This window comes from Palaemon carinicauda, chromosome 19 (genome assembly GCF_036898095.1).
Source record: "Palaemon carinicauda isolate YSFRI2023 chromosome 19, ASM3689809v2, whole genome shotgun sequence".
NCBI lineage: Eukaryota > Metazoa > Arthropoda > Malacostraca > Decapoda > Palaemonidae > Palaemon > Palaemon carinicauda.
In genome coordinates, this window is record NC_090743.1 from 127461291 (window position 1) to 127488333 (window position 27043).

Sequence of the window (27043 nt, forward strand, 5' to 3'; positions counted from 1 at the left end):
GTTATAGACGAACCCTAAAGAAATGAGTTACTTCAGTTCATTGGCTGTCGAAGAACAGTCTAGTTCTCCTTGTGTGTTGTACTGCTGGTGTTTTTCTTTTGAGAGAAATTGTTTGCGCCTGAACTGTCGCAAAGAAAGGTAGGTTGACTCGTTTGCAAATCTTAGATGTAAAGCGAGATTTAGATGTGCTATTCTGTATTTATTGTCTTGTGAAGTATTGGTTTCGTTCATCTTGAATAAGGTGTATATTATTGATATAATTGCTTTTTAGACCAGTTACCTGAGAACTTTTCAGTTATACTTGCTTGTGGTATGGTAATTTAACTATTGAAGAAAATATTCTCTATTTTGTTTCCACAAGTAACCCCTTGGTATTAACGGTGTTTTTATGTTTACATTCATGTACTATCATATACTTTATGCCAATTGATCTAAATCTTTGTGGGGTGAACAATTTTAGTACCGCCTTTGTGAGAAAGTTATACGTTGCTTTTAATCTATAAATTTTCACTGGGCGATCTGCTGTTAAATAATCAAGACTTGTGCCCAGGTCCTGTATTAAGGTGCATGTACTTGAGGCGGCTTCAACACTTGATAGATTTGTATTGGGTCGGTCATTTGACTGCTCGATTTGTCTAATTTTGCAATTAAATTATGGTGTAATTGTATGCTATTCAATTTTGCACTTTTTAAGGCGGGTTTTTTTTAGGTTAACATAGATTCAGTGTTGAAGAAACCCCTTTAAGTTAAGTTTTCAGAAGCATGCCGCATTGTATACTATTAAAATTATCACCTACAAGGAAAGAACGTGAAGAGCCATTATAAATAGTAATTATTCGAAAGGTGGAATTAAATGATCTTTCAAGTTTTTACCTACAGTATATCCCCGTAGTTGGGAGAGTCGTTTCCACTCGGACAAGCTTAACTTTAATGAGCCCTTTTCCATACTTGTTTACGCGAACGCAAGTAGTTCAACGAATTGCAGATTAATGGCAGACTTGTGATCTAATTATGACTTGTGATGGTGTATTTCAAGGGGGTGGGCGTAATGGGTTTCATAACCAACTTAAACTATTTTAGGATAAGTCTTGCTGGGTATTTTAAGATATGTTCTGCTAGGATTTCAGCGGAGTAATAGCTACTTGACTTGTGTTCGCTAGTATCCTTGTTTGATTGAATACTTTTTAAAACTTAAAACCGCCATCTCATCTTATTGATGTGGCTTCTGGCGTTAATTTGACTTTTGATTTTCCTCTTAAAATTTTGCATTTGTTACTACGAATTTCATAATTAAGTGGTATAGAAGCACTGATTGAACATGCTCAGACTTAATTTAAGTAAAAGCATTTCTAGTGTTCTAGAGCAACATGTATGACTTATAAGTACTTATGCACAAATTCCCGGTTCAAAAACTGGCGGAGTTTCCCCCCTCACAGTTCCAGTTTGAGTACAATCCCATTCTCAAATGGAAGTAAAATCTGTAGAAACTGTGTAATCCTACTCGTTGTTTTCAGTGCAAATTGAGTTGCTACGCATTTCATATTTTGTCTAGTGTAATAGTAGTGATTTAACATGCTCACATAATCTAATTCTTAAGCATAAGCGTCGCCTGTGTTGTGTAACAAATTGTATGATGGAGCTTCCAAATACTTTTAGCACAAATTCCCTGTTCTACAAACCTGCCAATTTTCCCTCTCCTTCAGTTTCAGCATAATTAAATCACTCAAAAGAATTAAATTCCCTGTTCTACAAACCTGCCAATTTTCCCTCTCCTTCAGTTTCAGCATAATTAAATCACTCAAAAGAATTAAATTCCCTGTTCTACAAACCTGCCAATTTTCCCTCTCCTTCAGTTTCAGCATAATTAAATCACTCAAAAGACTTACTATAATTATGTAATTTCATGCATTTCGGTGATGTGTAAAATTTAGAATATAGCTAATTTTGCTCGTGTTAATGCAAAATATCCCGAAATCGAAGACACCTGGCTATGGGGCTTTATTTTAAGATTAATTTCGATCGCGTAGCTAACCATAGCTGAGCAAAAATCATAAAGACTTTTGTAAATCTTCCATCCACTTACACCGACCATGTGGTTTTCCAAACTAGAATTCTTATGCATTTGACTTGTTATTTTTGCTACTTCCCCGTTCTAAACTCCCTGAAGTTTCCAGGGTGAAAAGCGGGTTTAATATAAAGTTTCCTCAAGGAATCTAAACGGATTCATTAGAAATAAACGGTAAAATGAAAAATTTATTTTAAATTGATGCAGTTTCTGAAGAATTACCGTAAAGGCATGGAAGCTTATTCAACTTAGCTCTAGACCGTTTATTACTATACTATAATTTGCACAAATCGGATAGTTTGATAAACTAATATTTACAAGAGAAAACTTAGCTTACGTTACTTAAGTTTTTTCTGATCTTATCGCACAGTGAAATCCCTTGCAATACAGGAGCTAAAATAGTTTTTAGTTCTTAAAAATATATAGTACCCCTCTCAGCATGTTAAGCTGGTCACCATATGAATTTAGGACCATAGTTTCTGCTTATTTAAGGGGGGGGGGTGTTAAAAAGCTAGACTTCATATTTGGTGTTCGGAAAGCCAATTTTGATTGACGCTTTTGGAAGTGGCGGCAAGTGTTGACATTCCACTAATCCAACGGTTATTTTTTTCTACAGAAATTTATTTTAGTGATAGGTTCTAGCAATGCCTTTCAGCGGCGGTTCATTGATTGGTTGAATTCATTGTGATTAAAGTCAAAAGCAGTAGTTTGGAAATAGTAAATCGGCCACTGATTTTATAAAAACACAATCTATTATTAAATGTACGACGAAACCCGTACTAAAACTTTGTATTATACATGAGCTAACCATTTGGGCGAAGTATGGGTTAGATATTGACATTATTAAACACTCTTTTACTTCTAGTAGAAAATATTCTTAAACTATGAGCAGATGGTCTCTCAATAAAAGATTAAACTTCAAATAACCTTTCATTTAGGAACTTGGGTATAATTCAGATTTAAATTTTAAGGGCTGCTTATCTCTTATTGTACAGCCGGGGAACAGGTCTCGCTACAGGAACACTACTGTTTTATGTTCATTCGGAATCGTTTAAAATTACACTAGAGGCATTCTTATTGTTCGCTTACAGTTTGATAATCACTGTCAAAACGCTCTCAGAATAGTTTCCTCTTGAAAGCCTCAATTTCTTAAAATATTCGGATGTCTCGTGGGAGCCTATTGTAGAGTATCGGGGCCGCTTTGTCTTGGTTGGTATGCTGGAGAAACTGGTCTAAATATCTATTAATACATCTTACTAAAAAAGTTAAACCACGTTAGCTTCAAACTTTGTGACTGGTTCTTAAATTTCTGCTTGTTTAGTGTGTTCTAATACTATTATCCCAGTAGCATTCATGTTACACGTACAGGTTCCGAACTTTGAAAAATCTATGACATCCTGTTATATCTGACAGGGCAATCCTCTTAGTGTTCCGCAAATACAGTAATAATTGGTTGATTTTTTTACTTAAAGTCTTAGAAAGATTTGTTAAAACAAAAGCAACTGAAGATGCCATTAATTTAAGTGTATGAAGCACATTCATTTTAAGACCGCGCAGAGTTCGTAAAATATTTTGACAAATACCAAAAAGTGCAATTACTAGTCTTTCTGTTGATTTAAGTCTAAAATTAGAAAAAAAACTCTGGCATTACAATCAATGTGGCTGAAAGCATGAACAACTTTCTGAAGGGAATGTAATGTGCTCTCTCGGATAACTTCCAGTAGGCAAGATTTTAAAGATTTATTCCGACAAATAAATTATATTGAACTGAACTAAAGCGTAGTAGGCTGGAATAGTTTTAATTTAAATTAAGCGGATATGGCAGCTTGCTATACTTTTTGAGTATAGATTAGGCTCCGATTAACAAGGGTTGTGGTCTATAAATGAACTTTACCGTTTTTGTTACTTTGCTGGTCCCGGCGAAAGATATAAATTTAGCTTATTTTACCAGTCCCGCACACTTATATCATTGTAAAGACACTATCTTGGTTTAAATGCTTATTGGTAATTAATCGCAAAACTAATAAAATCTATTCTAAAAGTTAATATAGCCAGAGCCCGTGCATCTAGTTATTAAGTGCTTGGAAATGTTCAGAACAATTACTAAATCTAATAAGATCTCTTGTAGTTTTAAAGTTGGTTTACAGTCTATAAATCTAAGACTATATTTATGCATTTGAAAGTCATTCTATTTTTTTTTAGAGCAATAGGCCTACCCATGGGTATCGGTGTTAATACTTCGTGTATATGATTAACTAGAAGAAAAACTGTTACCATTCCTCTAGCTATATGTATTTGTTGAAGAGACAGCCGAACTTTTCCCACAGCTCTGAAGTGCTAAATAGTAATTTAAATGCTGACAATTATTTGACCTATACTACTGCATGCATAGTGGCAGAATACAAAAGTACACACAAAGGCCAGCGAACTGTTAATCATAGTTTGCCACTAAAGACACAAACTCAGGAGACCCTTCTACATTAATTATAATTATAATTATTAACATCAAGCTAAAGGTAGTATGCTATAAACTAGAGGGGTCAGAGGAAAAAAATAGCCCAGTAAGGAAATAAAACTAGGAAATAAACTAAGTAAAGAACAATCACAAACTAATATTTATTCGCCGAAATAAATCCTTCATATATAAAATATGAAAAAAAAATTAAAAACAAAAGGGAGAGAGATTAGTGCCAGAGTTTACCTTGAAAGAGATCTAGCTCTACCCCAAGACTGTGGAAGACCACAGTTCAGTGGCTATGCCACTACCCAAGACTGAAGAAATTATTTGATTTTGGAGCGTCTTCCTGTAAGTTTCATATCATAATACACTATACCATAGCAAGGTCTTCTGCAGTACCGTCAACTAGAGAAAGTAGCCACTGATCAATGCCTACCATTGATAAATATGGTGCCGTATATCTTCATTTGTAGCATGATAGGGATTTTCTTGGTCACAAACGCCTCTAGTTTATTTGGCCGCATTTTTACCCACATTTCTAGGCTGCTAAAGATTTGTAAATATACAGTACTTGATATACAGCTGATATTCTAGGAATACAGTACTAAATATTTAAATATCTTATCCATCTAAATTTAGTATTTTAGTACTTGTATCATATTAGTGTTATAATGGTGATTGGCATCTTAAAATAGTGCCTGTAAAATAGTGCCTGGCCTGTGGACTGAAACTCTTAATACAAACAATTAAAATCAAACTAAGAAAAATCTTTGAATTTGTAAGTATAGGCTTTAGTTATCCTCTCAGCTTTTTTAAAGCTTGCGACAATTATGATAGAAAACTTGCTTTAAATGAGAAGCTTAAATATTTAGGGTATCCTGGCTCTTCATATAAAGATTAAATTTTTCAAGTTAAGAAAGCTGAATAGTAAACCTTTCATAGTAAATTTTTCTAATTCTTAAAGGTTATTTCATTTTCATCAACTTTGATAGACTATAACAGTTCAGTAATTTAAATAATTGCAGTTTTCTTATATTGGGAACTATTGAACCCTATAATGCTTCCTTGAGGGTATTATCCCTAACAAAATACTAAACATATCTTTTGATGTAATAAAATGTCCTAAAATTACTTTAAATAACATGAAATAGGTTCCCTTGGGACTTAAAAAAAATAAGAACTGTCCTTTCTCTTCTGTTAAAATGAGTAACTTGGTGTGTGCAAGTGTCGAAAAGATGGGAAACCTAAGATTTGACTCCTGGAGGAAAAGGTTTAAGTTTTCTGTCATGTTGGGTTTAGCTTTGTTTAACCATAATTTCTACCATAAATAACGGGCAGATGACTTTTCGATAAAACATGGCGAGTTCTTGAAAACTTTTATAAAATGTGACTAGCTTATTTTGGAACTTAGACCTGTTCCTAAACAAATAAAAACCATTTTACTTAGAAAGTAGTAATTTGATAAGTGCTCTTTAATAGTGTGCTGTGATGATTGAATGAATTTATGAATAAATCTATCATACTTGTAAATTTTAGTAAATTTGACTAATGGTCGATAGTGCTTGACCACTTTGGCCTTAAACATATCTAATCCAATCGTTGGTTGAACTCCGGAAGGGAGCACTCAATCGTTGGCACACCTCGGGGTATTCCTTTGGCCCCAATGCCAAGCTTTGTCCATATTGCATTCATAGTTGCCCTCCCTCTTTACCTGATAGACCTGTTCAAATTTCCTTACCTCTTTCATTCTGACCTTTCACATTCTGAGCTATTGCATAGCGACTGCAGGATTTTACAGTTGCACTTTAAATCTGCAGCCTCAAATTCTTAAATCAAATTCTTTTCTGCTGTAAATTTGACAAATTAAATATTTTTAAATTTAATGTTTAATGTTTTAATCTTAAACCTAATTCAAACCTTTAGTATGGTTGAATTACTCTCCTGTTAGTGCATAAGTTGTGGGCTTCATGTTATTCCCACAAGTTTTTATTCTTTAAGTAACAAACCTGTGTTGGTAGTAATTAACTTTCTGCTATCTCCAGGCACAGCCATGAAGTGGCTCTTACCTTTAGTAGCTGCTATACAACTGCAATTTATGCAAGCCACGGGTAGCACCGATGGATTTAATGAACTTTATCGCATGGACCCCCAAAAGGTAAGTGTTGAGCGCCTTTCCCCCCCCCCAAAAAAAAAAAATGGTGATTGGAAATGTTTGAGACAATCTATAGGTACTCATCTAAAGCGATTTTTTGCGATTTTAATGTTTTAAACTGTACTTTTAAGTTGAATATGCTTTGTCAATAGAATAGATTTATGAAAGTCTTGGCATTTTAACATTCTATTAAGGAATGAGTTTTGGAAAAATTCATTTTAATTGTTTGCAGTTGGATCTCCTACTTGACGAGAGACTAGAAGACCTCCAGACAGATGTATTTCGTATGTATAAAGAGCAACTGAGAAATCACCAGGAAAATCTAAACAAAATGGAAAGAATAAAGAGGCAAACCTATGACACTGTTGCTGTTCTTCCATCTCATACATCTGGTTTTGGCCATTCATATACTTATGATACAGGAGTTGGGAACAGGGAAGGTTTGTATTAGGATTTTATAGATTAAATAACATTAATTTTATTTCCTGAAATTAATCTTCATGAAGCAGATAAGTAATACAAATTGGCTGAACTAAATTTATGCGAAATGTATAATCGGGATACTGAAGTAGTTTTCTTTTTCTAGTTATCGTTATAGATAGCATGGAGTTGATCGGGTATGTGGGAAGTCTAACAATAACTGATGTATTTCCCCTACAACTTGCAAATCTGACTGCAATTTACAAGGTTTGTAACTTTTAATGAGATTAAGAAATTTGGAAAGAGTTTATTGCAAATTAAGTTCTATCTATTATGTTATTCAACTTGTCTTTTGACTTTGACATAAATTTTTTGCAGGCTCAAGATGGCTTTGGGTATGTACTGGTAGATGGTGCTCTTCAAGTTTTGAAAGTACGCAATGAATGGACGAAGACGACTACTGGATGTCGTTGCGATGGATCTAGTCCTCCGGTAAGATGATCTAACTATATTTAATGTCATACATAAAAGGAATATTATAAGAATACTTATTGGAAGAATACTAATTTGTTGAATTTTCAGAGTGGTCGAAGCCATGAAAACTGTGCTTGCTGTGTACCAGGTGCTTGTCTCTGCAAGTATGCACTAGGTTTCAACGGAGATTCGTGCGTTCCTTGTGGCACGGAGACACAAAATTGTCCTGAAGCCGGTATGTTTTCTAAAAATCTTCAAAACTCTTCTAATATATTACTAATGAAATAGGTTATACAGATAAAATATTTTTTTCTCTTTAGGTCCCAAGAAATTGTTATTGGATGCTGCAGTGGGCTTTGAATACGTAGTTCCAACAGTTGGCCTTAAACAGATACTAATAACTGCTAAAGCTACAGTGGTATCCTTTTATGAGTTTGTAAGTGAATTTCAAACTTTGGTTGTGATAAATCACACTTAGTTTTTCTAATTGTGTTTATTCTATAAAATGAGTGATAAATTGCAACTGCCTTTTTAATTTTTTTCATATAAAATGCAGGATCGCCTTGACCTGCAAGTGGTACATTCTGCTACCGGACTTAGCACGCTGACTTCAGTTCATCCAGTGACCCACTTAGGATATGGGGAATCCTATGTCAATCATTATGGCATCTTGAAAAAGAAGAGGTTTTTGATCACCTTTTCAGCAGGTCAACAGATTCACCAACTACATGAACTATCAGTGGGTTCCTCTGATACAGCCATATCAGCTGGGTAAGGTCAATCAAATAGTTTCGAGATATAATTTTACCATGTACAGTATTCATAATAATGGGTGAACTATAGAGTTAGGCTTTTCCAAATTGGGAAGAATATTTAGTCTTTGGGGCAAGGTCTTAAACTTTGTTCCTTGTACGCACTTGCTCTATAGTATATCTACTTCACTTGAAACTTTTATTCAATCTTAGTTTTAATCTAGATTTTTACCTACCTGAGTGCTCCAGTTACACTTGGGTGCTAAATGGCTTCACAGGGTCAGTGCCAAGTTATGTATCCCGTATTCCATAAAGCCAATCCAACTAGCAGGATAGATAGTCTGGCCAGTGGGGTTGGCAAGGTGTGGTCTAGCTGTACAATATTGAAAACTTACTAATTAAGGTTTTTCTGATTTTTTAGGTTGTCTACAATATGGAAAGCAAAAGGTAGTGCTATGAAAGCAAGCCAGAGTGGTGGAAGGCTAATGATAACTGTTCTTGATGGTGACAGACTTCAAGTTTATGAGCTTAAGGTAAGAATTTTTTAACTGATCCAGAATTATTTTCTGGATATTACTTTCTTAATTATTATAATCAATCGGTGTCTTTGTGCTTTTGACAGATTTGGGTTTACTTTTTAATCCAGAGAAGTTTATCTTAAACCTGATTAAAGATTCCAAAAATAAATCTTAGAATTTATTATACAGTAAATGAGAATCTTCCTTCTACATGGGGTAAACTTCCTTGTTCATAAATTAAAATCTTGACAGGTTTTCAACCTTCGTCTTCTCCTCCTCTACAGCTACAGCTATCCCTTTATTAGGGGTCTGTTGCCCGAAGAGTCCTTTTCAATGCCTTTTGATCAAAGCCATCTTCTTCCACTAAACCTCTTCATATAAGCCTTCATTTTCTCTAATGCTGCCTCCCCCTTGATCTTATCCCCTTTACAGGTTCCTCCCTAGCCACCTTCACTCCCTCTCCACCATCCATCCTCAACACTTGCCCACACCATATCAGTTGACACTCTAATCTCTCTAATCTTTACAACCACCATCCTTCTTTGTTTTCCTATCTATCAAACTGTGATGATACTCCCATAATCTACCTTTATGTTCTCTCTACCTTTTCTTCAGCTTTGTCCTAAAGATAGTTTCTGAACCATAAATCAACACTGGTCTTTGCTATAGATCTTTAATTTTACTTTGATTGCCATTTTCTTATCGCATAACTTCCTACCTCCCTTCACTTTCCCCATGCTGCTTTTATCCAATTCTCAAAATTGGCCTCAAATCATCCCTCCTGATTTATAGTACAGCCTAAGTATCCTTAGTAGTTATCTTTTTTATTAACTCCTCTTCCAATAATTAATCTTTCACAAAACTGAAGGCCACATAATGAGGTGGTGGTGTGAAGTGTGGTAAACATCAAATAGGGGTATTAGTTTAATATATGCATAATAATCTTCTCCTACTCGTATTGATGCTAAGGGTGTATCCTGAGCTTTTAATTAAGTACTTCTCCATTCATAATATCCCACTTCGCACTTCATAGTTCTCGGCCATGTAGGTCTGGGTCTTTAAACTCTTCTAATGCCTTGTGGAGCCCAGCTGAAGGTTTGATCAACTCTTCTTTCTTGGAGTGTGAAGAGCATGCCCAAATATCTACCCCTCATCATGATTTCATCCACATGTGGCACTCTGGTAATCTTTGTTTAATTTCTTATACTGTCTTTCCATTCAACTCTAAATATTCTGAGGGCTTTGGTCTCAAATCTTCTATATCTATTGGGAGATTTTCATGGTCACACAGACTCTTGTCCGTAGAGTAACGCCGATCTCGCTTAAACGATGTATAGTCTGATTTTTATATGCAATTACAGATTTATAAATGTGGCTAAACCTAGCCATTCTGTTGTGTATTTTTCATGACGCTAAAAAAATATTAACAAAAATAGACGCGGTAATGTCTTCTATTTCGATTATTAATTAAGGATACATCAATACTACTATCTAGTGCTATTAAATCTCTAGAATACTCTTCAAACTTAGTTGGTGGAACATTAATATGGGGAGCAGTTCAATACATGATACATTAAAATTTACATATAAAAAATACACTAAATGCAAGAATGAGTTCTGTTCCATGAACCTTTATATTTTTAATTTGGCGTAAATAAATACTATGTAGTACTACTCAAGATACTGACAGATATCAATGATCCTGGATTTTGTTTATGAAACTACTACTCAAGATACTGACAGATATCAATGATCCTGGATTTAGTTTATGAAACTACTAGGTTATATCAAACGCTTGTCTAAGGTTCTACTGTTATAACTTAAGTTTTCATTATGATGTACTGGACAGTGTTGCTTAAGTCCTATCTAGAAATGTACTTTACATTCCTACTTGAGTATCTGTTAGATAAGTGTCTAGTTTTTATTTCGGGTTGGGATAAATTGGGTTCTAACTATATTTAGATCATAGCTTGGTTAAATTTTTATCTGTTAACAGATTTTTCCTTTTTTCTTTAACCCAGGAGGACCTATGGCGAGAGTTCAAGTTCTTGAGGATTCAGAGATTAAGTTTACTCGGTCCAGTAATAGCCTGGGGTACATTTGCTACTGGATTTGAAAATTACCTCTACTTGGTCTCAAGAACATCCATTAGAATTTATATTCAAAATGGCCTTTATTACAACAGCCTTACTTCTATTAATGTTGACGAGGATATACGGGAATTTAAAAACTTGCTGGCTATAAATGTAAGACCATATATTTTCCTTGTAATAGTGTTTCTATATTGGTTCTCTTGCCAAAGTGCACTTGGCCATGCTATTCCATGGTGTTTCTTTTAACTTTTTGTTTACAGTATATATAATCTGTTATTGTTTTTAAAATTTTTATTTTTAATCTTTTAGTTAATTTCTTTTCCTCCCTTGGCTATTTTTTCCTGTTAGGGCCCTTGGGCTTATAGCCTCTTGCTTGCAAGTAGGGTTTTAGCTTAGCTGGAACTTGTGTATAATTATAATTTGCGAAATTAGTAAGAATACTTTCCATGTCAACCTATTTATTAGAATGTTTTGTTTTCCAGTGGCTTTCATGTCGAAATGAGGTGGTCCTGCTCGCTGGATCTGGTGCTAGATTACTGATCTATACATTTGACAGGACAGTTGTTCCCAACATCCTCCGTAAGGTAAGTCTTGGTTTCTTGGTTTCAGAAATACTTTGTTACATTTACGTTCGATCTATAGCTAGGTTGTACAAAAGATCTTGGGTGGGATGTTTTCCTAGTCGATAATCTAGGAAAAACTAGGTGCAGTACTTCTACTGAACTTTTAGAAGCAGGAAAAATAAGAAATTTTCAATCCATAAATTTCCCAAAGGAACTTGGCAGAGTGAAAGCTACAACTTATAATTAACTAATAACTTTTCGCATTTAATGACCTGTAGTTGCACGGTTTGGATTAGTCTGGCTTTCAGAGCCAAAATATAAATTTTCATACCCATGGTGGGTATAAAAGTAAAGTAAACTAGATCAAAAGGAAGAATGCAATACATGAATATCTTTACTTTTAAACTAAAAGGTTGACGCGATAGATCCACGAAAATTCCCTAGTCTCGTAAATTTTATTGGCGTATGTAGGAGTCTTGATTTAGCATTCAAGGAATTTTTGATGTTGTAAGGTGAACCCCCCCCCCTTCCACAAATTCTCATTCTTGCACAAGCTTTTTTTTTTTTATTAATTTTAAAATTTTCTCCCTCTGCAATCTATGATTAACGCAGGTATGTTCTAGTTGGTTTGCAACTCTTAAGTGGGCTAGAATGGAATTTGAATGCAAAATCTTATTGGTGGTAACTCAAGGATTAGAAAGGTGCCAGATTGCTTTTCAGATAATCTTAAAAAACTTTGACCATTTCTTTTTCCAGGTGAAAGTATACAACTTGCAGTTTGAGGATACACTATGGCATTTGAGCTTTGGATACTCTCAAGAAAGTGGAATAAGGGTCTGTATAGTGTACATTTTAGTTTTTGGTATTGATTGAAAATTTGTTTTTTCCATGGGCAAATATCATTGAACTTTTCATATTTATATTCATTTTTTATTGCAGTTGCTGCTACCTGGTCCAAGTAGACCCGTTTTATTCAACTTGGTTACCCACCTGGAAGAAGTTGAAGACTTCAGGTGGCAGGAAAATCTGATTGTTGAAAACACTATTAACAAGTTCAATGTAAGTTCATAAGCTGTATAGAAGTGAAGAGTAGATTGTATAGACTTAGAGTATATGACCACTAGGAATCGGTAGTATGATTTTTAATATTTAAAATTTTGCAGGATGAGTACAGACTTCAATCAGCAATTAAGAGTGCTGCTGAGGAAAAGCTGCGGAATAGTGTAGATTTGACCTCTAATCTCCAAAATATAAATGCTAATATAACCATTACACAGTCCCTAATGGTTTCTCAGGTAAGATTTAGTTAGTTGTAACCTTATGCATGCAAGTTATTTTGATATTTTTAGCCAAACTAAAACTTATCAATTTTACTGCTAGGGAAGTGAGAGACCTGAAATTTTCTTCTTACCCTGAGTAAGATTTTTCTGTGGAACATTAGTAGATCTTCTACCCCATTGCAGGGTAACATAATTGCTTGTAGCTACGTAAAGAGCAGTGTGAAATTGGAGTATAGGGTTTGGAGAGGTCAATGGTAAGGGGCAGGAAGGCAGTTGGGAGAGTAGAGACTCAAACCTCTAAAGGGGATATTTAATGCTAAAGAAGGAATCAGCGCTAGTGTGGTGCAATACTAGTAGTTTAGACTGGTAGTGTTGGAAGTAGGCAGAACTATGCAGGATGCTAAATGGTCAGACTAATTTGATTAAGGAATAAGTTTTGCCTTTATAAAGTACCATGAATTGGGTAGTGTTGAAGGGTGCTATGCATTGGATTTGGTACTGCACAGCTTGGCGCTTAAAACACACTGCCACAGTACTCGGCTGAATGGTAATCTGTATCCACTTTGAAAGCATGGAGAATCAGTCAAGGAGTTACTTGAAGCCACGCATCTTGCTTATACCATAGTGTGAAGAATTGTTACTACTAAAAAAAACCTAGAAAATAAAGGATTGACTAGATAATCCTCTCCATGTAATTGAAGAAAGTCGTTCGGTTCTGGTACAGTTTGACGTTTAGGCTTTGATTGTGACGGCATTAAAAGGCATTGGAACCTTGAATTAGTCTCTCCAAAGTCATGTAGAGCATAGCAGATCCACTAACCTGAGTAAATGTCTGGTCGGGGGAGCCAAAGAAGCTTATAGACAAAACAGCTAAGGTGCCGTTTCATTACAGCACCATGTCTATGGGAGATTGATCTTTCACCCCATATAGGGTTAGAGGTCTCTTCCATGCAAGACTAAATACCCTGGCATCACAAGTGAAGATTAGCAGATAAGTTTTCAAAGGCTGTTATGTCTGTCCACCTGTGGAAACAAACTGATGACTGCCATGGGTAATGCATTACAGAAGCAGCTTGTCTCTCTAGAATTGACAGGTGGGAGTAATTTGGAGAGAGCTGCAGTCACACATCTGAAATTACTGTACTGTAACTTTGAACAGACTGCACTTCATCTACTACCTCTCCCTCTGCAGGAACACTTAAATAAACTCTGGTCCAGACTGAACATCTTGTGTGCTAGACGTAAGAAAGGTAGAATATCTGATGGTTCTTAAGGGAGACCTTATGTCATTGAGAATTAAAGTATGTTGCCAAGATTGGGATATGAAGAGTTACTCCTGTTCAGGATATCCAAACCTTGTCAGATGGGCTAGCAACCATCAGAGGAGCAGTAAGAGTGAAACTGCCAGATTCGAAACCCATTGAAGAGATCGTGAGGCAAATTTCACTATCTGTTGGCAGTGTACCACTTCACATCCCAGGCAAGAGGTTTTGTGTACTGGTTAGAGGATGCCAAGAGGCAGCACGAAGAGAACGTAGTGGCATTGTGATGACAACAGGTAGTGACTCCAGCTGTGTAGGGTGGAAAACAGATAAGGACTTTGATGAGCAATGTTGGGTGAAAGTGCTTAGATACAGAGCTGGGATATGATGGTTGTGGGAGTGTTTGTGAGAATGTGAAGTGATCATGAGTTTTGGGGGGGATGTGGACTAAGCCATGAAGAGCAAGTAAGAGTATAAATCAAGGTAAGAGATGGCAAGTGGAAAGAAATAAGTTAATGGATATCTTCCTGACTGAATCTACAACTGGAACCCCATATGCACATGTGTAGAGTTGGTATAGAGAGTAATGTATGAGAATGTGGTTGGAGTGATTTGTCCTTGGTCAAACTATTAGTATCCCCAAAGTGTTGTTTGAAAATTGGTTCAGTAGTATTTGCCCAAGGGTGTTCACAAACGAAATGCATTGCAATAATAATAATAAGTACTACTAGTTCAATGCTGCAACTTAGAAAATGCTTGATTGATACCCAGTAAAAGTCTAGTCAAAATTAATACAATAGTTTGTGTACAGCTGCTTGCAAATAAATGACAAAATTGACTATACATATTCTTCAGAAGGCAAAAATTTAACTTTGGGATATTGTCCCTAGTTAGGTTAAAACATTGGATCCTTAAATTTGCAATTCATAATTAGGATTTACTAGCCATGTAGTGTCATCATTAGCATTTACTAGCCATGTTAAGTAGAAATCTAAGTCGACAAATTTTTTTCCCCAGACACTAGTAACTAACGTGTTGGTTGCGAACACGTTCTCGTTTCCTGGAGTGGACATTGGTGGCTCTAACCTTAATGATTATACCGAATACCTGAACAGGTTCAACAGTTCAAGGAATAGGGTGGATGGTATTATAAATCGCCTGGAGGACTTCGAGAAGAAACTTGGCGGTGAGTAAAAGTTTTTCTTCAGTGATTGGTATAACTTTAAATGATTATAAAATGGTTTCATAACCTGATTATCTACTTTATTTGAATTTAGATGCGATCAATGGTCAAGTCAGTGGTAGTCAGATTGGTGGAACTTTAACGATAATAAACCCGAGGCTGGATCTTCAAACCTTGATTACGAACAACGTGGCGGTTAGTAATCCTTTGGACAGGGATGGGTCTGTCACAGGACTGGATAATAACCTGAGGAACCTTGTAAGGTACGTTGTAATAAAAAACCAAGCTCATAACTTTGCATTTTAAATAATTATTAGTTGGTGCTCGCCTAGATCGTATAAGTCTTCATGCATGGAGAAACGAACCAAAGATAGTTCTTCGAGAAAGACAGTGATTAAGTGCACAATTTGTATGTAATTCTACTTTTAAATTTTATCAATGGTACTCTGGCACCGTGCCAATGAAAAACTAGTTGAGAATATAAGTCCTTTGAAGTTTATTTTTTCCTAGAACACTTTCAAGCCATCCAAAAAATATTATAATCCAAAGTTTACTAATCTGTTGTTGTGTTCTGTATATTGGCTGATTACCTTAGCTTTAGACCTAAAGCTTGTTAGGGGTAGGCTGACGGAGCTGTGGAATTTGGAGAGATGGGTTTAAAAGGGAGGGAGAGGGGGAAACTATTTGAGGGGTAAGACATTGAAGGTAGTGAAGTATTTTGAGACTTTGAAAGGTTAGGAGGATAATTTAATATCTGTAATGGTGTTAAAAGGGGGGGATGGTGAGAGAGCTGCCCTTGTCTAATCTGTGAAGAGCCGATATAGATTTTACTTCGCGGAATCAGTTTTCACATTTTTCGGTGTCAAACATTTTTTGTCGTATAAATTTAATTATGGTTTACCTAATAAACATTGGTAGGCTAGCGCATCTATGTAATTAACGAAAGTTGAGCAATTACTTAACTACAAGGAACTTTGCTTTAGTACTCTTATCTTCAAATATATTACAGGTTGAGAAACGACGTGATTGTTAGTGGCTCGAAGAAATTTGTCAATGGAATCGTTGTTGGGGAACTAAACTTAAACTTCTTGGATGATATTCCTGTGGGAGACTTGGTTGTGGAGAGAGGAGATCAGGATATTGAAGGCGCAATTTACTCCTCTATATTCTTTGCCAAGGAAATATTACTAAGGCCCGGGGCTCTAATTGCTGGGATAGATATCACAAAGGCTGTAAAGATTAATGACTTGGCTTCTCTTGGTAAGAAAAATCTTATTCTTTTAGTCTTTTGATTAAATTCTATTCTTGAAATAGTTATGCTTTGCATTCTTATAATCTCTTTAATAAATATTTAATTCGGTTTTACAATTTTCAGGTCATGTAATAATCCAGTCTATTGAGGTTGAAAATCTGTTCCTATCGGATTTGATAAACAGTGTCAATCTTGCATCATTATTCCAAGATGCCTTACTATTAACTGGTGGGGAAGTGACTGGATCTTTAGCCGTTAATAGGGAAATATTAATTTCTTCATTAGATGTATCGGAGATAATGGGTATTAGAATTAGTAGTTTCCTTAATAATGCAGTTTTTAAAAATAAAGATTCTGTTGTGAAGGGCAGGCTCACTGTTGGAGGAAGAGTAGTGGTAAGAAATGTCAGGCTTGATGGTAAATTAAATGATAGAAGCTTCGACTATCCAGTAAGGAAGAGCAATACTCCTATTGTATTTGGCGGACAAAAACGCTTCAGTAATGTAAAGTTTGATATTTTGAATTTTGGACCTCAAGGTAATGTAGATGGGATAAGTCCAGGGAAGCTGATCACCAAATCCACAAGTCAGATAATCTCTGAAATAGTTTTTGGTCAGGGGGTTGACATTAGACAAAACTTAGAGATCAGATCAAACCTATTAGATGGTGTGAATCTTGCAGAAATAAGTAGAGGCCTTTCACAGTTACCTACTTCAAACCCTTGGGTGTTTGATGTAGTTTTTGTCGGGCCTGTCACTGCCCAAAGACTCCTATACAGTGGTTTGGTTAATGGTGTTGATTTCTCTGCTTTTTCTTCTGAACTTCTTTATGACGATTCTTCAATAACTGTGTTCGGTATCAAGAGGTTCCTTTCCAGGCTTTCGGGTAGAAATGTTCAAATAAAGGGCTCTTTGAATGGGGAGGACATTGATTCCTTAATCACAACCACCAAGAACCATTTAATAGGTGGCCTTAAAACCTTTGTGCAATATGTTTATTTAAACAGTGCTACTTCAGTATTCGTAGATGGTGTTAACATGGCAGATTTCCTAAGCTCTGCGCTGGAACTTAATAAAGATGGTCAAGTGGTGATTGGTAAAAAAGTGTTTACCAACTCTGTTTTCATAAGTGCATTAGGCCTCTCTGGCAAACTTTCTAGCGTAGACTTCAGTAATGTAATGACAAAGAACACTGATCAAACCTTCATTGCTGAACAGATCTTTAATTCTGCGGCCTTTGGCGATTTGATGGTAAAAAACATCAAACTGAATGGCTTTTCTCTCAATGGAATTAATTTATCAGACTTGGCTGCTAGAAGGCTCTCTCTGAAAACCAGTGTAGCCCATACTGGAACACTGGTCATTGATGGTCCTGTTAGCGTAGTTGGAAACTTAATGGTTGACAGCATAAATGGGATTAGCATTCAAGAGATAGAGAATAATATAGTTACAGATAGCAGGAACTCTACAATAAGTGGTCCAGTCATTATTAATAATATTGTATCAAGTGGAGCCATTGATACCCTTAATAGAAGAGGTGCAAATGGAATAAGCCTGCATGACCTCTTTTCAAGAGCAGCAAAATTGTCTAAGGATGGACAGTTTGTTGGGGAAATTTATTTTGCGGATATGGAAGTAAGGGGAAGTATCAACGTGAATGGGCTTGTGAATGGTGTCAATCTTGCGACTTTGAGGGATGATGCAGTCTACATCAACTTCAATGGCTATCAAGTTGTTGCTGGTAAGCTTTACTCACGTTTTAGTGAACTTTATATCTAAAAAGGTCAAAACTTAAAACTTTTAGATTATTAAAACTTAGAAGATTCTCATATATTTAGAGCTCATTCTCTTGGCCATAAGACTGGCCATCATACATAATATGCATTTTCAAATAATGTCATTTTTAGACTTTATTTTTAGTTTTAATTATTTACTTTGAAACTCTAAATTTAATTATTTAATTGTTTGGGCGAGGGCTCCCGTTTAATTAACATTTGAGCAGATGAGAGAAATTGTCAAGTGTTAAAGATAACAATCTTTTAACCAATCTGAAAGTAGTGTAGTTATGCATTCTAAATTTAATTCTTTTAAAGTCTTTGAAAGTTATTTTCTTATAAAACCTAGATAGATAATGGACAAACCACAATCTCTAATCTTAGATTTTTTATTTTAACCAATTAAGTTTAAAGTATTTTATCATTTATCTACAGAGCAAAGTTAATATGGTGATGGGTTAAAGAAATTGGGAAAGTTCTCTTAAGTGCAATAATTTTCTATTTTACTATTAGGAAATTAAAATTTCTGTTTCTTGGCCTAATTTGAAAATTAGCTGTTTTCTTTATAAAAATAACTACCTACCAAGGAACTGGAAAGAATTTGTAGATTTATTAAAAACCCTCTTCTGCGGGAGAGACTTTTTCTCTGAATTTGAAAATGGATGGAATATTTGTTTTGCCAGGAATTCTGTAGATAAAGGTGTGCTTTTTGCCATAAAACAATCATAAAAAGGAAAGACTGAGCTCACGTTATGGACTAAGTCAGTCTTGCTTCAATTTCGTATTTATACTTGGTCTGTAAAATTCATGGGGCAGAAAATCTTAAGAACCAGATATTGAAGAAAGACTGACTTAGTCCAAAACGTGAGCTCAGTCTTGCCTTTTTATGATTGTTTTATGGCAAAAAAGAACACCTTTATCTACAATGGAGAGTAAATTCTTTGATTTGCTGCTAGAACAAAATTCCTTACTAATCAGAACATTACTAATTGGATAGTGGTTACTTTTAACCTAGTGGTTAAGGAATTTCTATCTTTAAGGCATCTTAATTTCTTGCACTAAACTTAAAATATACAATTTTGCAGGTAATAAACTGTTCCTGAATGGCTTCAATGTGAAGGGTAATATAAATTCAGAAACGACAAATGGTGTAGATCTGTCGCGCAGACTTTTCACCCTGAATACGGACCAACAAACAAGTGCCGATTACCACTTTGAGAACATTGTAGTGAAGAAAAATGTTCATTTGACAGGAAGATTTAGAGATATTGACCTAAGGAATTTGATAAACCTGGTCACGAATACGCAATCGAGATACGGTAATATGGCTGCTCATTGGTGAACTAATAATTGATGATTTGTACTTTTGAGGAATTTGATAAATCTGGTCACGAATAAAAAAATAGATAAGGTAATATGGCTGCTCAGTACTGAACTAATAGACTATACTTTTGAGGTCTACTATAGAATTTCACTGTTTAAATTTCCTTCCTAATTTTCAGGATCTATCAATTTCAATGGGAACGTCAAAGTGTCTGAGCTAGTAATAAATGGAGAATTTAATGGAAGAAATCTCTTGGCGTTGTTATCCGATGCAGTCAGAGTAAGAGACGGTGCGGTGTTTGTAACTGGAAAGAAATCCTTCACAGCCTCTACACAATTTACTAGTCTGACTGTGTCGAGTCTCAATGATGTCAATCTGGGAGAGTTTTTGAACAACGTCATATTGCGTAGTACTGACAAAGTTGTCATCAGACCCATGACAATAAACGGGATCTTGAGTGCTCCTTGGACAACTGCTGAGAATCTCTTGGTAGAAGTAAGTACTGAAGTTGGTTGTGACTTTAGCTTTAAAGTTTACAGTATATGCATTTAGCAAAATAAATTTTTCTCAACAGGGTGTTATAGACCGTATAGACTACCGTGCATTACTTCGGGATGCAGTTTACATTACTGGCCAAGAGAACTTGCAAAGTGAATTGGTAAGATCTACAGTAATATAAATTTTTTTGAGTGCTTAAAACTTTCTGAATGCTTGAAACTTTCTGAAGTTTAATTCTTAAGACTTTAAACCTTTTTAAGCTCCATTTGTTTTTTAATAGATATTTGAGGAGAGTTTGGTAGTTGAAGGAAATGTGATAGCAGCCTTTTTAAATGGAAGAAGCCTCCTTAGAGACTACTTGACGCTAACAACTGAGCAGTCTGTACTTGTGAACTCTAATATAGCAACAGTTTCCTCCTCTTTCGTTGAAGTTGGTGGCTCGGTTAATGGTGTATACTTGCCAGATCTGAAGGAATTAACTATGCAGGTATTTCTTTACTTTAAGTTGTATGGATTTTTTGGTTAATAAGTGTAATCTTCCAAACTGAAGCTTTTAATCTTGCACTTTACTTTTTTAAGGCAATTGATGGTCAGACAATTACTGGAACAACAGTTATAAAAGGGACAACCAAAGTACTTGGAAATATTGAAGTAACTGGAAAAACTGGCAGAGAAGTGAAGATAAAACTGCGCTCTGAAGTACTTAACTTATCTGATGGAGGAGAGTTAAGTGGTAAGTGGGATTTTAAGTCTTTGGTATAGTTTTAGTGGAAGAATTACTGTAATCTATTGTGCAATGAACTAAACATTAAATTTTTCAGGTTTTGTGAGACTTAACTCTGCTGTGACTTCATCATTAAGTTCTTCGTCTTACTTGATAAATGGCCTTAATTTAGCAGCGCTGTACAACAATGCTATGTTCAAGGATAGTTCCTCAATAGTTATTGGTAGACTATCATTTACACAACTTGTTACGTTTGAGGTAGGTACTGTATGTCAATATTCTTTAAGTTTTACAGTGTATCAATGGTGCAATTACATAGGTCAAGAAGTCTATTAAGAGTTCTGTTAAATCAATGACTACTAAGGATTGACATTGAATTAATTTTTGACATTTTAGAATTGTACACTATATGGTATACAATGTACACTATATGGTAGTTGTAAGATTAATCTATTAAGATATGAATTTTCCAAAGTAAAGTGACTAATTGGAACTGGAAAGTTGATAAATTGAAAGTGGAAACATTTACTGTTGCAGCTCGGTTTGGTCGTTTCTGGAAGGGTAGATGGACTGGAAATTGGAAGTTTATACAACTTCACAGCACTAACACTGTCAGGATTTGGTAGTTCTACAGCAGAGATAAAAGTAGGTTGACCCCTAAGTTTTCTATTCTGATATGACATAATTTCTTTGATAATCCATTAATGTTCTGTGTTCTGATTTCAGGAGGATTATACTAGTATGTGTAATTCTATTGTGAGTTTGTATGACCAACTGGAAGACTCTCTTTATGAAGGAGACTGCTTTGATTTTGTTTACTCAGAATTTTTCCCGGAGATAAGGCACTCTTCCATCTCGTTTAATGTAAGTTTAAATTTTTACTTTTGAGGGTGGCTGAGAATGTCATTTGTATGTTTGTGCTAGTAATGTGTTAGAGATATTTGGTGGAAATTCATTTTTAGTGATTGCTGTTTATATTTGCAGGCATATGGGCAGACATTCCTTGTTTTAAGCTATGAGAACCAGTGTTATGCAGAAGTGTACCTCTGGAACAATGTTACACACACACTAAACTTCTACCAGTCTCTGTCCGAAACTGGCTACGTACACGATTGGGTGCATATAGTAACCGAAGACGCGGTAAGTCCAGAGAGATTTAAATTTAAGTCTTGTAGATTTCTCTTAACAGGTTGACAGATTTTTTTCTTAATTTTTTTTTTTTTTTTACAGAGGATATTCATAGCAGCTGCCGGTTCTCCCACGAACAACCAATGTAGCGACCAAACCTCATCATTGTGGGAAGTCTTTGAAAACAGTATCCAGGTGAGAAAAAAATCTATCCAAGAATGTAGGTGTATCTAAAACTTAATATTTAGCATACATGCACATTCTTATTCCAATATTATTGTCCCCTATTTTCAGAGAGTGCAGATTCTGTCCCCTGCAGAGACTGTTTCAAAAGAAATTGTTGCTGGCAAGCGGAGTTTAAGTTTGCATTCTGCATCTTATACAATAACATACGTGTACGATTTGACCCAATCCTACTGGAGGGAAGCTTCTCGTTCTGGAGCATTTGGTTAGTGAAAACTGTTTTTTATCAGTTTTGTTTAAAATCACTACTTTGTAGGTGTAAGCTTAAGGTACTAGAAGTCTTAACGTAAGCTCAAGAAACTAGATCTTTTAAGTTGCAGTACTTGGTGTGTAGTGGCTTTTACTAAGGGTTTGTGAAAGCATTGTAAACTATATAGCAACTTTATTTCAATCCAAGAATTAAGTTTTAGGTACTTTAACTTTTCTGAATGATCTGGGCAAGTTAGTTTGAATAAAAATTAACTAAAAGAAAAAAGCACTACAGTAGGGCAATTGTGAGGTAGGTGGCAAATGCCGTATGTAGTATCTGGAGCTACACAGTAATAATAGCTATACAGTATTGCTTATAGATATACAATATTAGTTACCTACTAATTGGTTAATGTTCTGTAACAATGATACAGCAATGTTAAAGTTTTAATTACCATGTTTATTTAATGCCTTAATTTAAATTGAGATTTAAAATATATCCACTTAATCTTGCCACCTTTGAATGACATAATAGCTCCAATTGGGTAAATTCCATAAATAATCAGTGTACGTAATTCATGCTTTTTATCGAGTTTGATACTAGAGCTACTCAATTGTTCTTGGGCCTGCTCATGTTAATAGACCATAGTAGACCACATCTTGGATCCTTCACAGCAGTAACTTTCATTAAATGTCTAACTATAGACCCATCCAGCACAACACTACCGTTCCATTTTATACCCACATTCGCTAGATACTAAAACCTTAACATTCACAAGAATTAACTCCAATTCCTCGCTTCTATAATTTTGTATTAGTTGTTATTGAACTATTCTTTTTCATATAACTTAATGTACTTTTCATTCATGCAGAAGTTGCCTTCTTCCATCCTATTCATCAACCTTTCTCAAAGGTTCTGTAGTGAGTCTACAGTCCATTTCTCCAATGGAATGGATTTAATTTATAATAAACTGCAATTAAACTTATATATTTCAGACTGGCGATATATTGCATACAGTACTGAAGCTTATGGGTAAATTTAAGTTTAACTAAATGTAATGTCTCTAACTACATTGACTTTGTGCGTAAACTTTAAACAAATTTATAAAAACTCTTTCTAATCTTTTTAAGTGAGAATGTCTTTAAGGCCATGTATGTTAATCCTTATTAGATATAAATCTGACTATATCCTCACTGACCTAGGGATCAACCATTCAAAGTTGAAAGTTCATGGTATAATTCTTTTCCTTGTATTCATAGTAACTACAATATTACCATGAGTGTTGTCAATGCTTTGCCATGAGTTTTTCTATTTGTGTATAGACAAGGTTTCTGGTTGAACCAGTGAAGGGATTAATCACTCCCTGAGGTTAGATAATGTTAAGGGGCAATGGAATTTACTGTACACAGCAATATGCAGTGCTATTTGAAGTTGCTTTAAGTTTTTACTTTTTCTTTTTTACAGAAATTTCTGTGCAAGCCCTGGACAAGAAAGGATATTCTGTAATTTTCCGAAGTAACGGAGGAATTGGTGAAGTATGGGTTGGAGGAGTAGTAAGGCAAACTCTTAGACTGGGGATTGCCATAGATGATGCAGTATTGCTGAAAATCCACAGCCAAGTGGTCTTATTTATAATTGTGACTGTAGAAAATCCTCTTGGTCCTATCTACGAGTTGAGAGTAAGTTTTTTTTTAACTTTGATATTTTATTTTATTCAGTTCCAGTCTCTTCATGGATGCCAACATCTGAGGATGATGGGAAGAAACTATGGATTAGAAAATTAAAGTGGAATTTTTAATGAGCAATAGAACGGAAGCTAATGTGCTGTTGGGCTTTTTAGAATATTTGAACATTTGGAAGGGTGGGCCATTTGATCTTAAATGGCAAAAAACTCTTAAACTATGTAGCTAGTGAAGATTTACTAAACTATTGAAAGATTTGGAGATATATTTTTGAAAGTCTTTGATCTTAGTATTATGTAGATTGGAATTGAGAGATAGATTTGTTTGACCGGCCAATTCTATTACTACTAGAGTGGATGGCCAGTTGGCAAGAAGGAAAGTAGGCTGAAGACAAGAGTATTGTGTAGCTGGAGCAACTGTGAAAATATCATGGGAGATTCTTATACCTAAATAAAGCAAACAAAGGGGGGGGAGAGAAATGCCAAAATTGGTAGTGATATACCTGGGGAGCAGATGACATGATTATAAAGTATGTTGTAGATTGGATTTTAAAGATTTGGTTGCAGAGAATGAGTTTAAAGTTTGGAATTTTTTTTCATTAACTTTTATATCTCTAAAGCACCTTGTTTAATCTTTTCATTTTAAAACAGGCCTATGAAATAGATTATGGAAACTTAGTCTGGCTTGATTCAACAATACTGAATACACCTGGAGAACTGACTGTGTTCTTTGTCGGCAATGAAGCTTGTGAAGCGGTTTACGTAGCGGTTACCCAGGAAGGCCAATTCCCGGTTATATACAACTTCTTTGGTGAGTCAATAAGTTTTTTTCTTGAAACCTAAGCTTCAGAGATATTTATAATTTTTGCGACTTTAAAAGATATGCACCGGTTTGTTAGTGTGATTTTGAGTAGGGGGTCCAGGGTAGCCCTAGGCAATGTCTGTTACCTGGTAAGGGGTCCTGGGGGTTTGGCCCCTGGTAGGTCTGTGACCTGGGAACTACTTGGCCTGGTAGGGGGTCCTAGGAGTTTGTCCCCTGGTAGGTCTGTGACCTTGGAACTACTAGGCTAGGTCAGGTGTTAGGTAATGTTCCCTATTCAATGTATTCGGAAATTTACACAACTTTTAATGGGACCACATTTTCTATTTTCCTGAAGTAAATAAAAAAACTCTTACACCTTTACCACTTTAATCCTATCCAGGATAAAAGCTGCATCCCGAATACCTTGGTAGGATAAAAGCTATGCTAGCATAAAGTAGATTCTTAAATATTTGAACAATGTCTGGATCCAGTCCAAATGGACTCTGCTGGAAGTTGATGACAGTTGAATTTTCAATGCTGGGAAAGTTTAAATTCCACATTCCATATAACCTGCCAAAAGTAGTAATAATGGTGGATATGACTACCACTTTATCATCTCTTATGCTTAAGACGCGCTTGCATATTCTCTTGTGTGCTGACACTCTCGAGTCTCTTGATTCTCGCACATAATTTAAATTAGTTTTAGGAAATTAGTGTTATTAGCAGAAAGTTTATCACTTAAGCGGATGACCATGCAGATACTCTTCTGACCGGTGTTTTTACTTTAAAAAAAAGTTTTTCTGGCACCTCCATTAAGCCACCCATGGCAAACAATTCGGAATTTCTGCGACCTGTTACTTAATAAAGTTTTGATGTTAATCCTCCTAGTGGCAGTGGCCTTTCACAACTTAGCAGTTTCACCAGTTCCTCTGGTACACTTGCTATTAGCCTTGGAGATGGAGACACTGTGCTGGTGTTAATCCTGCACTAATGGTTTTGTAGTTATTTGGTTCGCGGAAGTTTGCTAACTGTTTTTGAATTTGGTGGACATGTCTAAATTAATCTATGCTCTGACCCCTAGTTTGTTGCAAGGGTTTATTAAAGACTGCTTTCTTCCAAGAGGAAACTAATCTTATTTTTTACTGGATGGCTGTACCAAACTATCTTGCTGAAGGAGATGGCAATAATTAGGGAAAACTTACTCTTTGATGTGGATTTGCTACGGTACTCCTTTGAATAAATCTCTCCTTACAGTATGAATATTCTCTTGAAACACTAGTTAATACTAGAGAAATTCCATTAATGTATATCTTCAGAGCAGGCTCTTTTTAGTTTAGGCTAGGAGAAAATAGCAAAGTTTTTATACGGTGATAGATGGTGCAAGGGTAAATATTTAAGTAGTTTTTTTTGTCTGTTTAGCTTTTGCTTTAGACTAGAAGATAGTAAATCAAACTAATAGCTTTGTAATGGAATCTTCTAATCAAATTCAGGACCATAAGGTCTCCGTGGCTTATTAAACTTTGAAACATATTATTGTAGTTACAATAACATGAAAGGCAAACTTAATTTTTACCCAGTTTTTTCAGTGCTTAGTCGTTAAAAATCATAGTATTTTTTCTCAACTGCTGAATGTTTAGTTTGTGGTTTGGTAGACTTTATTGTAGCATTGGCCTGTTTGATGCAGTACAGTATCTAAATTTGTCTAAAATTTTAATGTAGTTTAAATAGCTTTACACATTGACTGCTTATTAATAGTTGTGTATAATTTAGTAGTTGCAAGTTTCTTTTGTTAATTAAATTTAAACCTTTATTTCCTTAAAATACGCATATTAAAATATCTTTTTTATTGCAGGCGAAACCTTCTCATTGTGGACGCAAATGGTGGTGCCAGGTACAACATGGATACAGCACTTCAGTTCAGGAAATAGCCGCTTTCCACAAATCTCTGACAATTACTTGATATTTGGTAGACGTGACCGAAGCGCATTGATATATAAACTTAAAATGAGGGGTTCCACTGTTCCTAAGATTGAAAACTCCTGCGTTATTGAGGATTTTAGGAGACCAGTGTTAAAACCTATAGTTTTAATCTAAAAGCACTATGAAAAAATTTAAAAGCTAGTCAATTTCATTTTTAAGTGTGAAAGCTTGGGTATGATGGTACTGATCAGAGATTATTTATATACATAAATAAAGACTAAGCTTTT

At 35.3% G+C, this 27043-nt stretch overlaps 1 protein-coding gene across 1 annotated transcript; it reads left to right on the plus strand.

Annotated features, from left to right (window-relative positions):
• Positions 1-27043, plus strand: LOC137658850 (uncharacterized). Its single transcript, XM_068393952.1, has 32 exons — positions 1-138; positions 6566-6678; positions 6908-7115; positions 7262-7362; positions 7474-7587; positions 7678-7804; positions 7890-8005; positions 8126-8340; positions 8743-8854; positions 10861-11085; positions 11415-11516; positions 12252-12329; positions 12435-12554; positions 12659-12790; positions 15055-15223; positions 15315-15483; positions 16230-16480; positions 16596-18212; positions 19332-19565; positions 19749-20065; positions 20145-20228; positions 20349-20555; positions 20648-20801; positions 20890-21050; positions 21330-21437; positions 21519-21656; positions 21777-21932; positions 22023-22115; positions 22215-22368; positions 23818-24032; positions 24686-24845; positions 26689-27043. The coding sequence occupies exons 2-32, from the start codon at positions 6574-6576 to the stop codon at positions 26928-26930; spliced, it is 6384 nt and encodes a 2127-aa protein (XP_068250053.1). The 5' UTR covers positions 1-138; positions 6566-6573; the 3' UTR covers positions 26931-27043.

Coding starts and splice junctions, on each gene's coding strand:
- LOC137658850 (XM_068393952.1), top strand. CDS start 6,574: ATGAAGTGGCTCTTACCTTTAGTAGCTGCTATACAACTGCAATTTATG. Junction 7,805..7,889: donor ACAAAATTGTCCTGAAGCCG/GTATGTTTTCTA, acceptor TTTTCTCTTTAG/GTCCCAAGAAATTGTTATTG. Junction 16,481..16,595: donor TAATGACTTGGCTTCTCTTG/GTAAGAAAAATC, acceptor TACAATTTTCAG/GTCATGTAATAATCCAGTCT.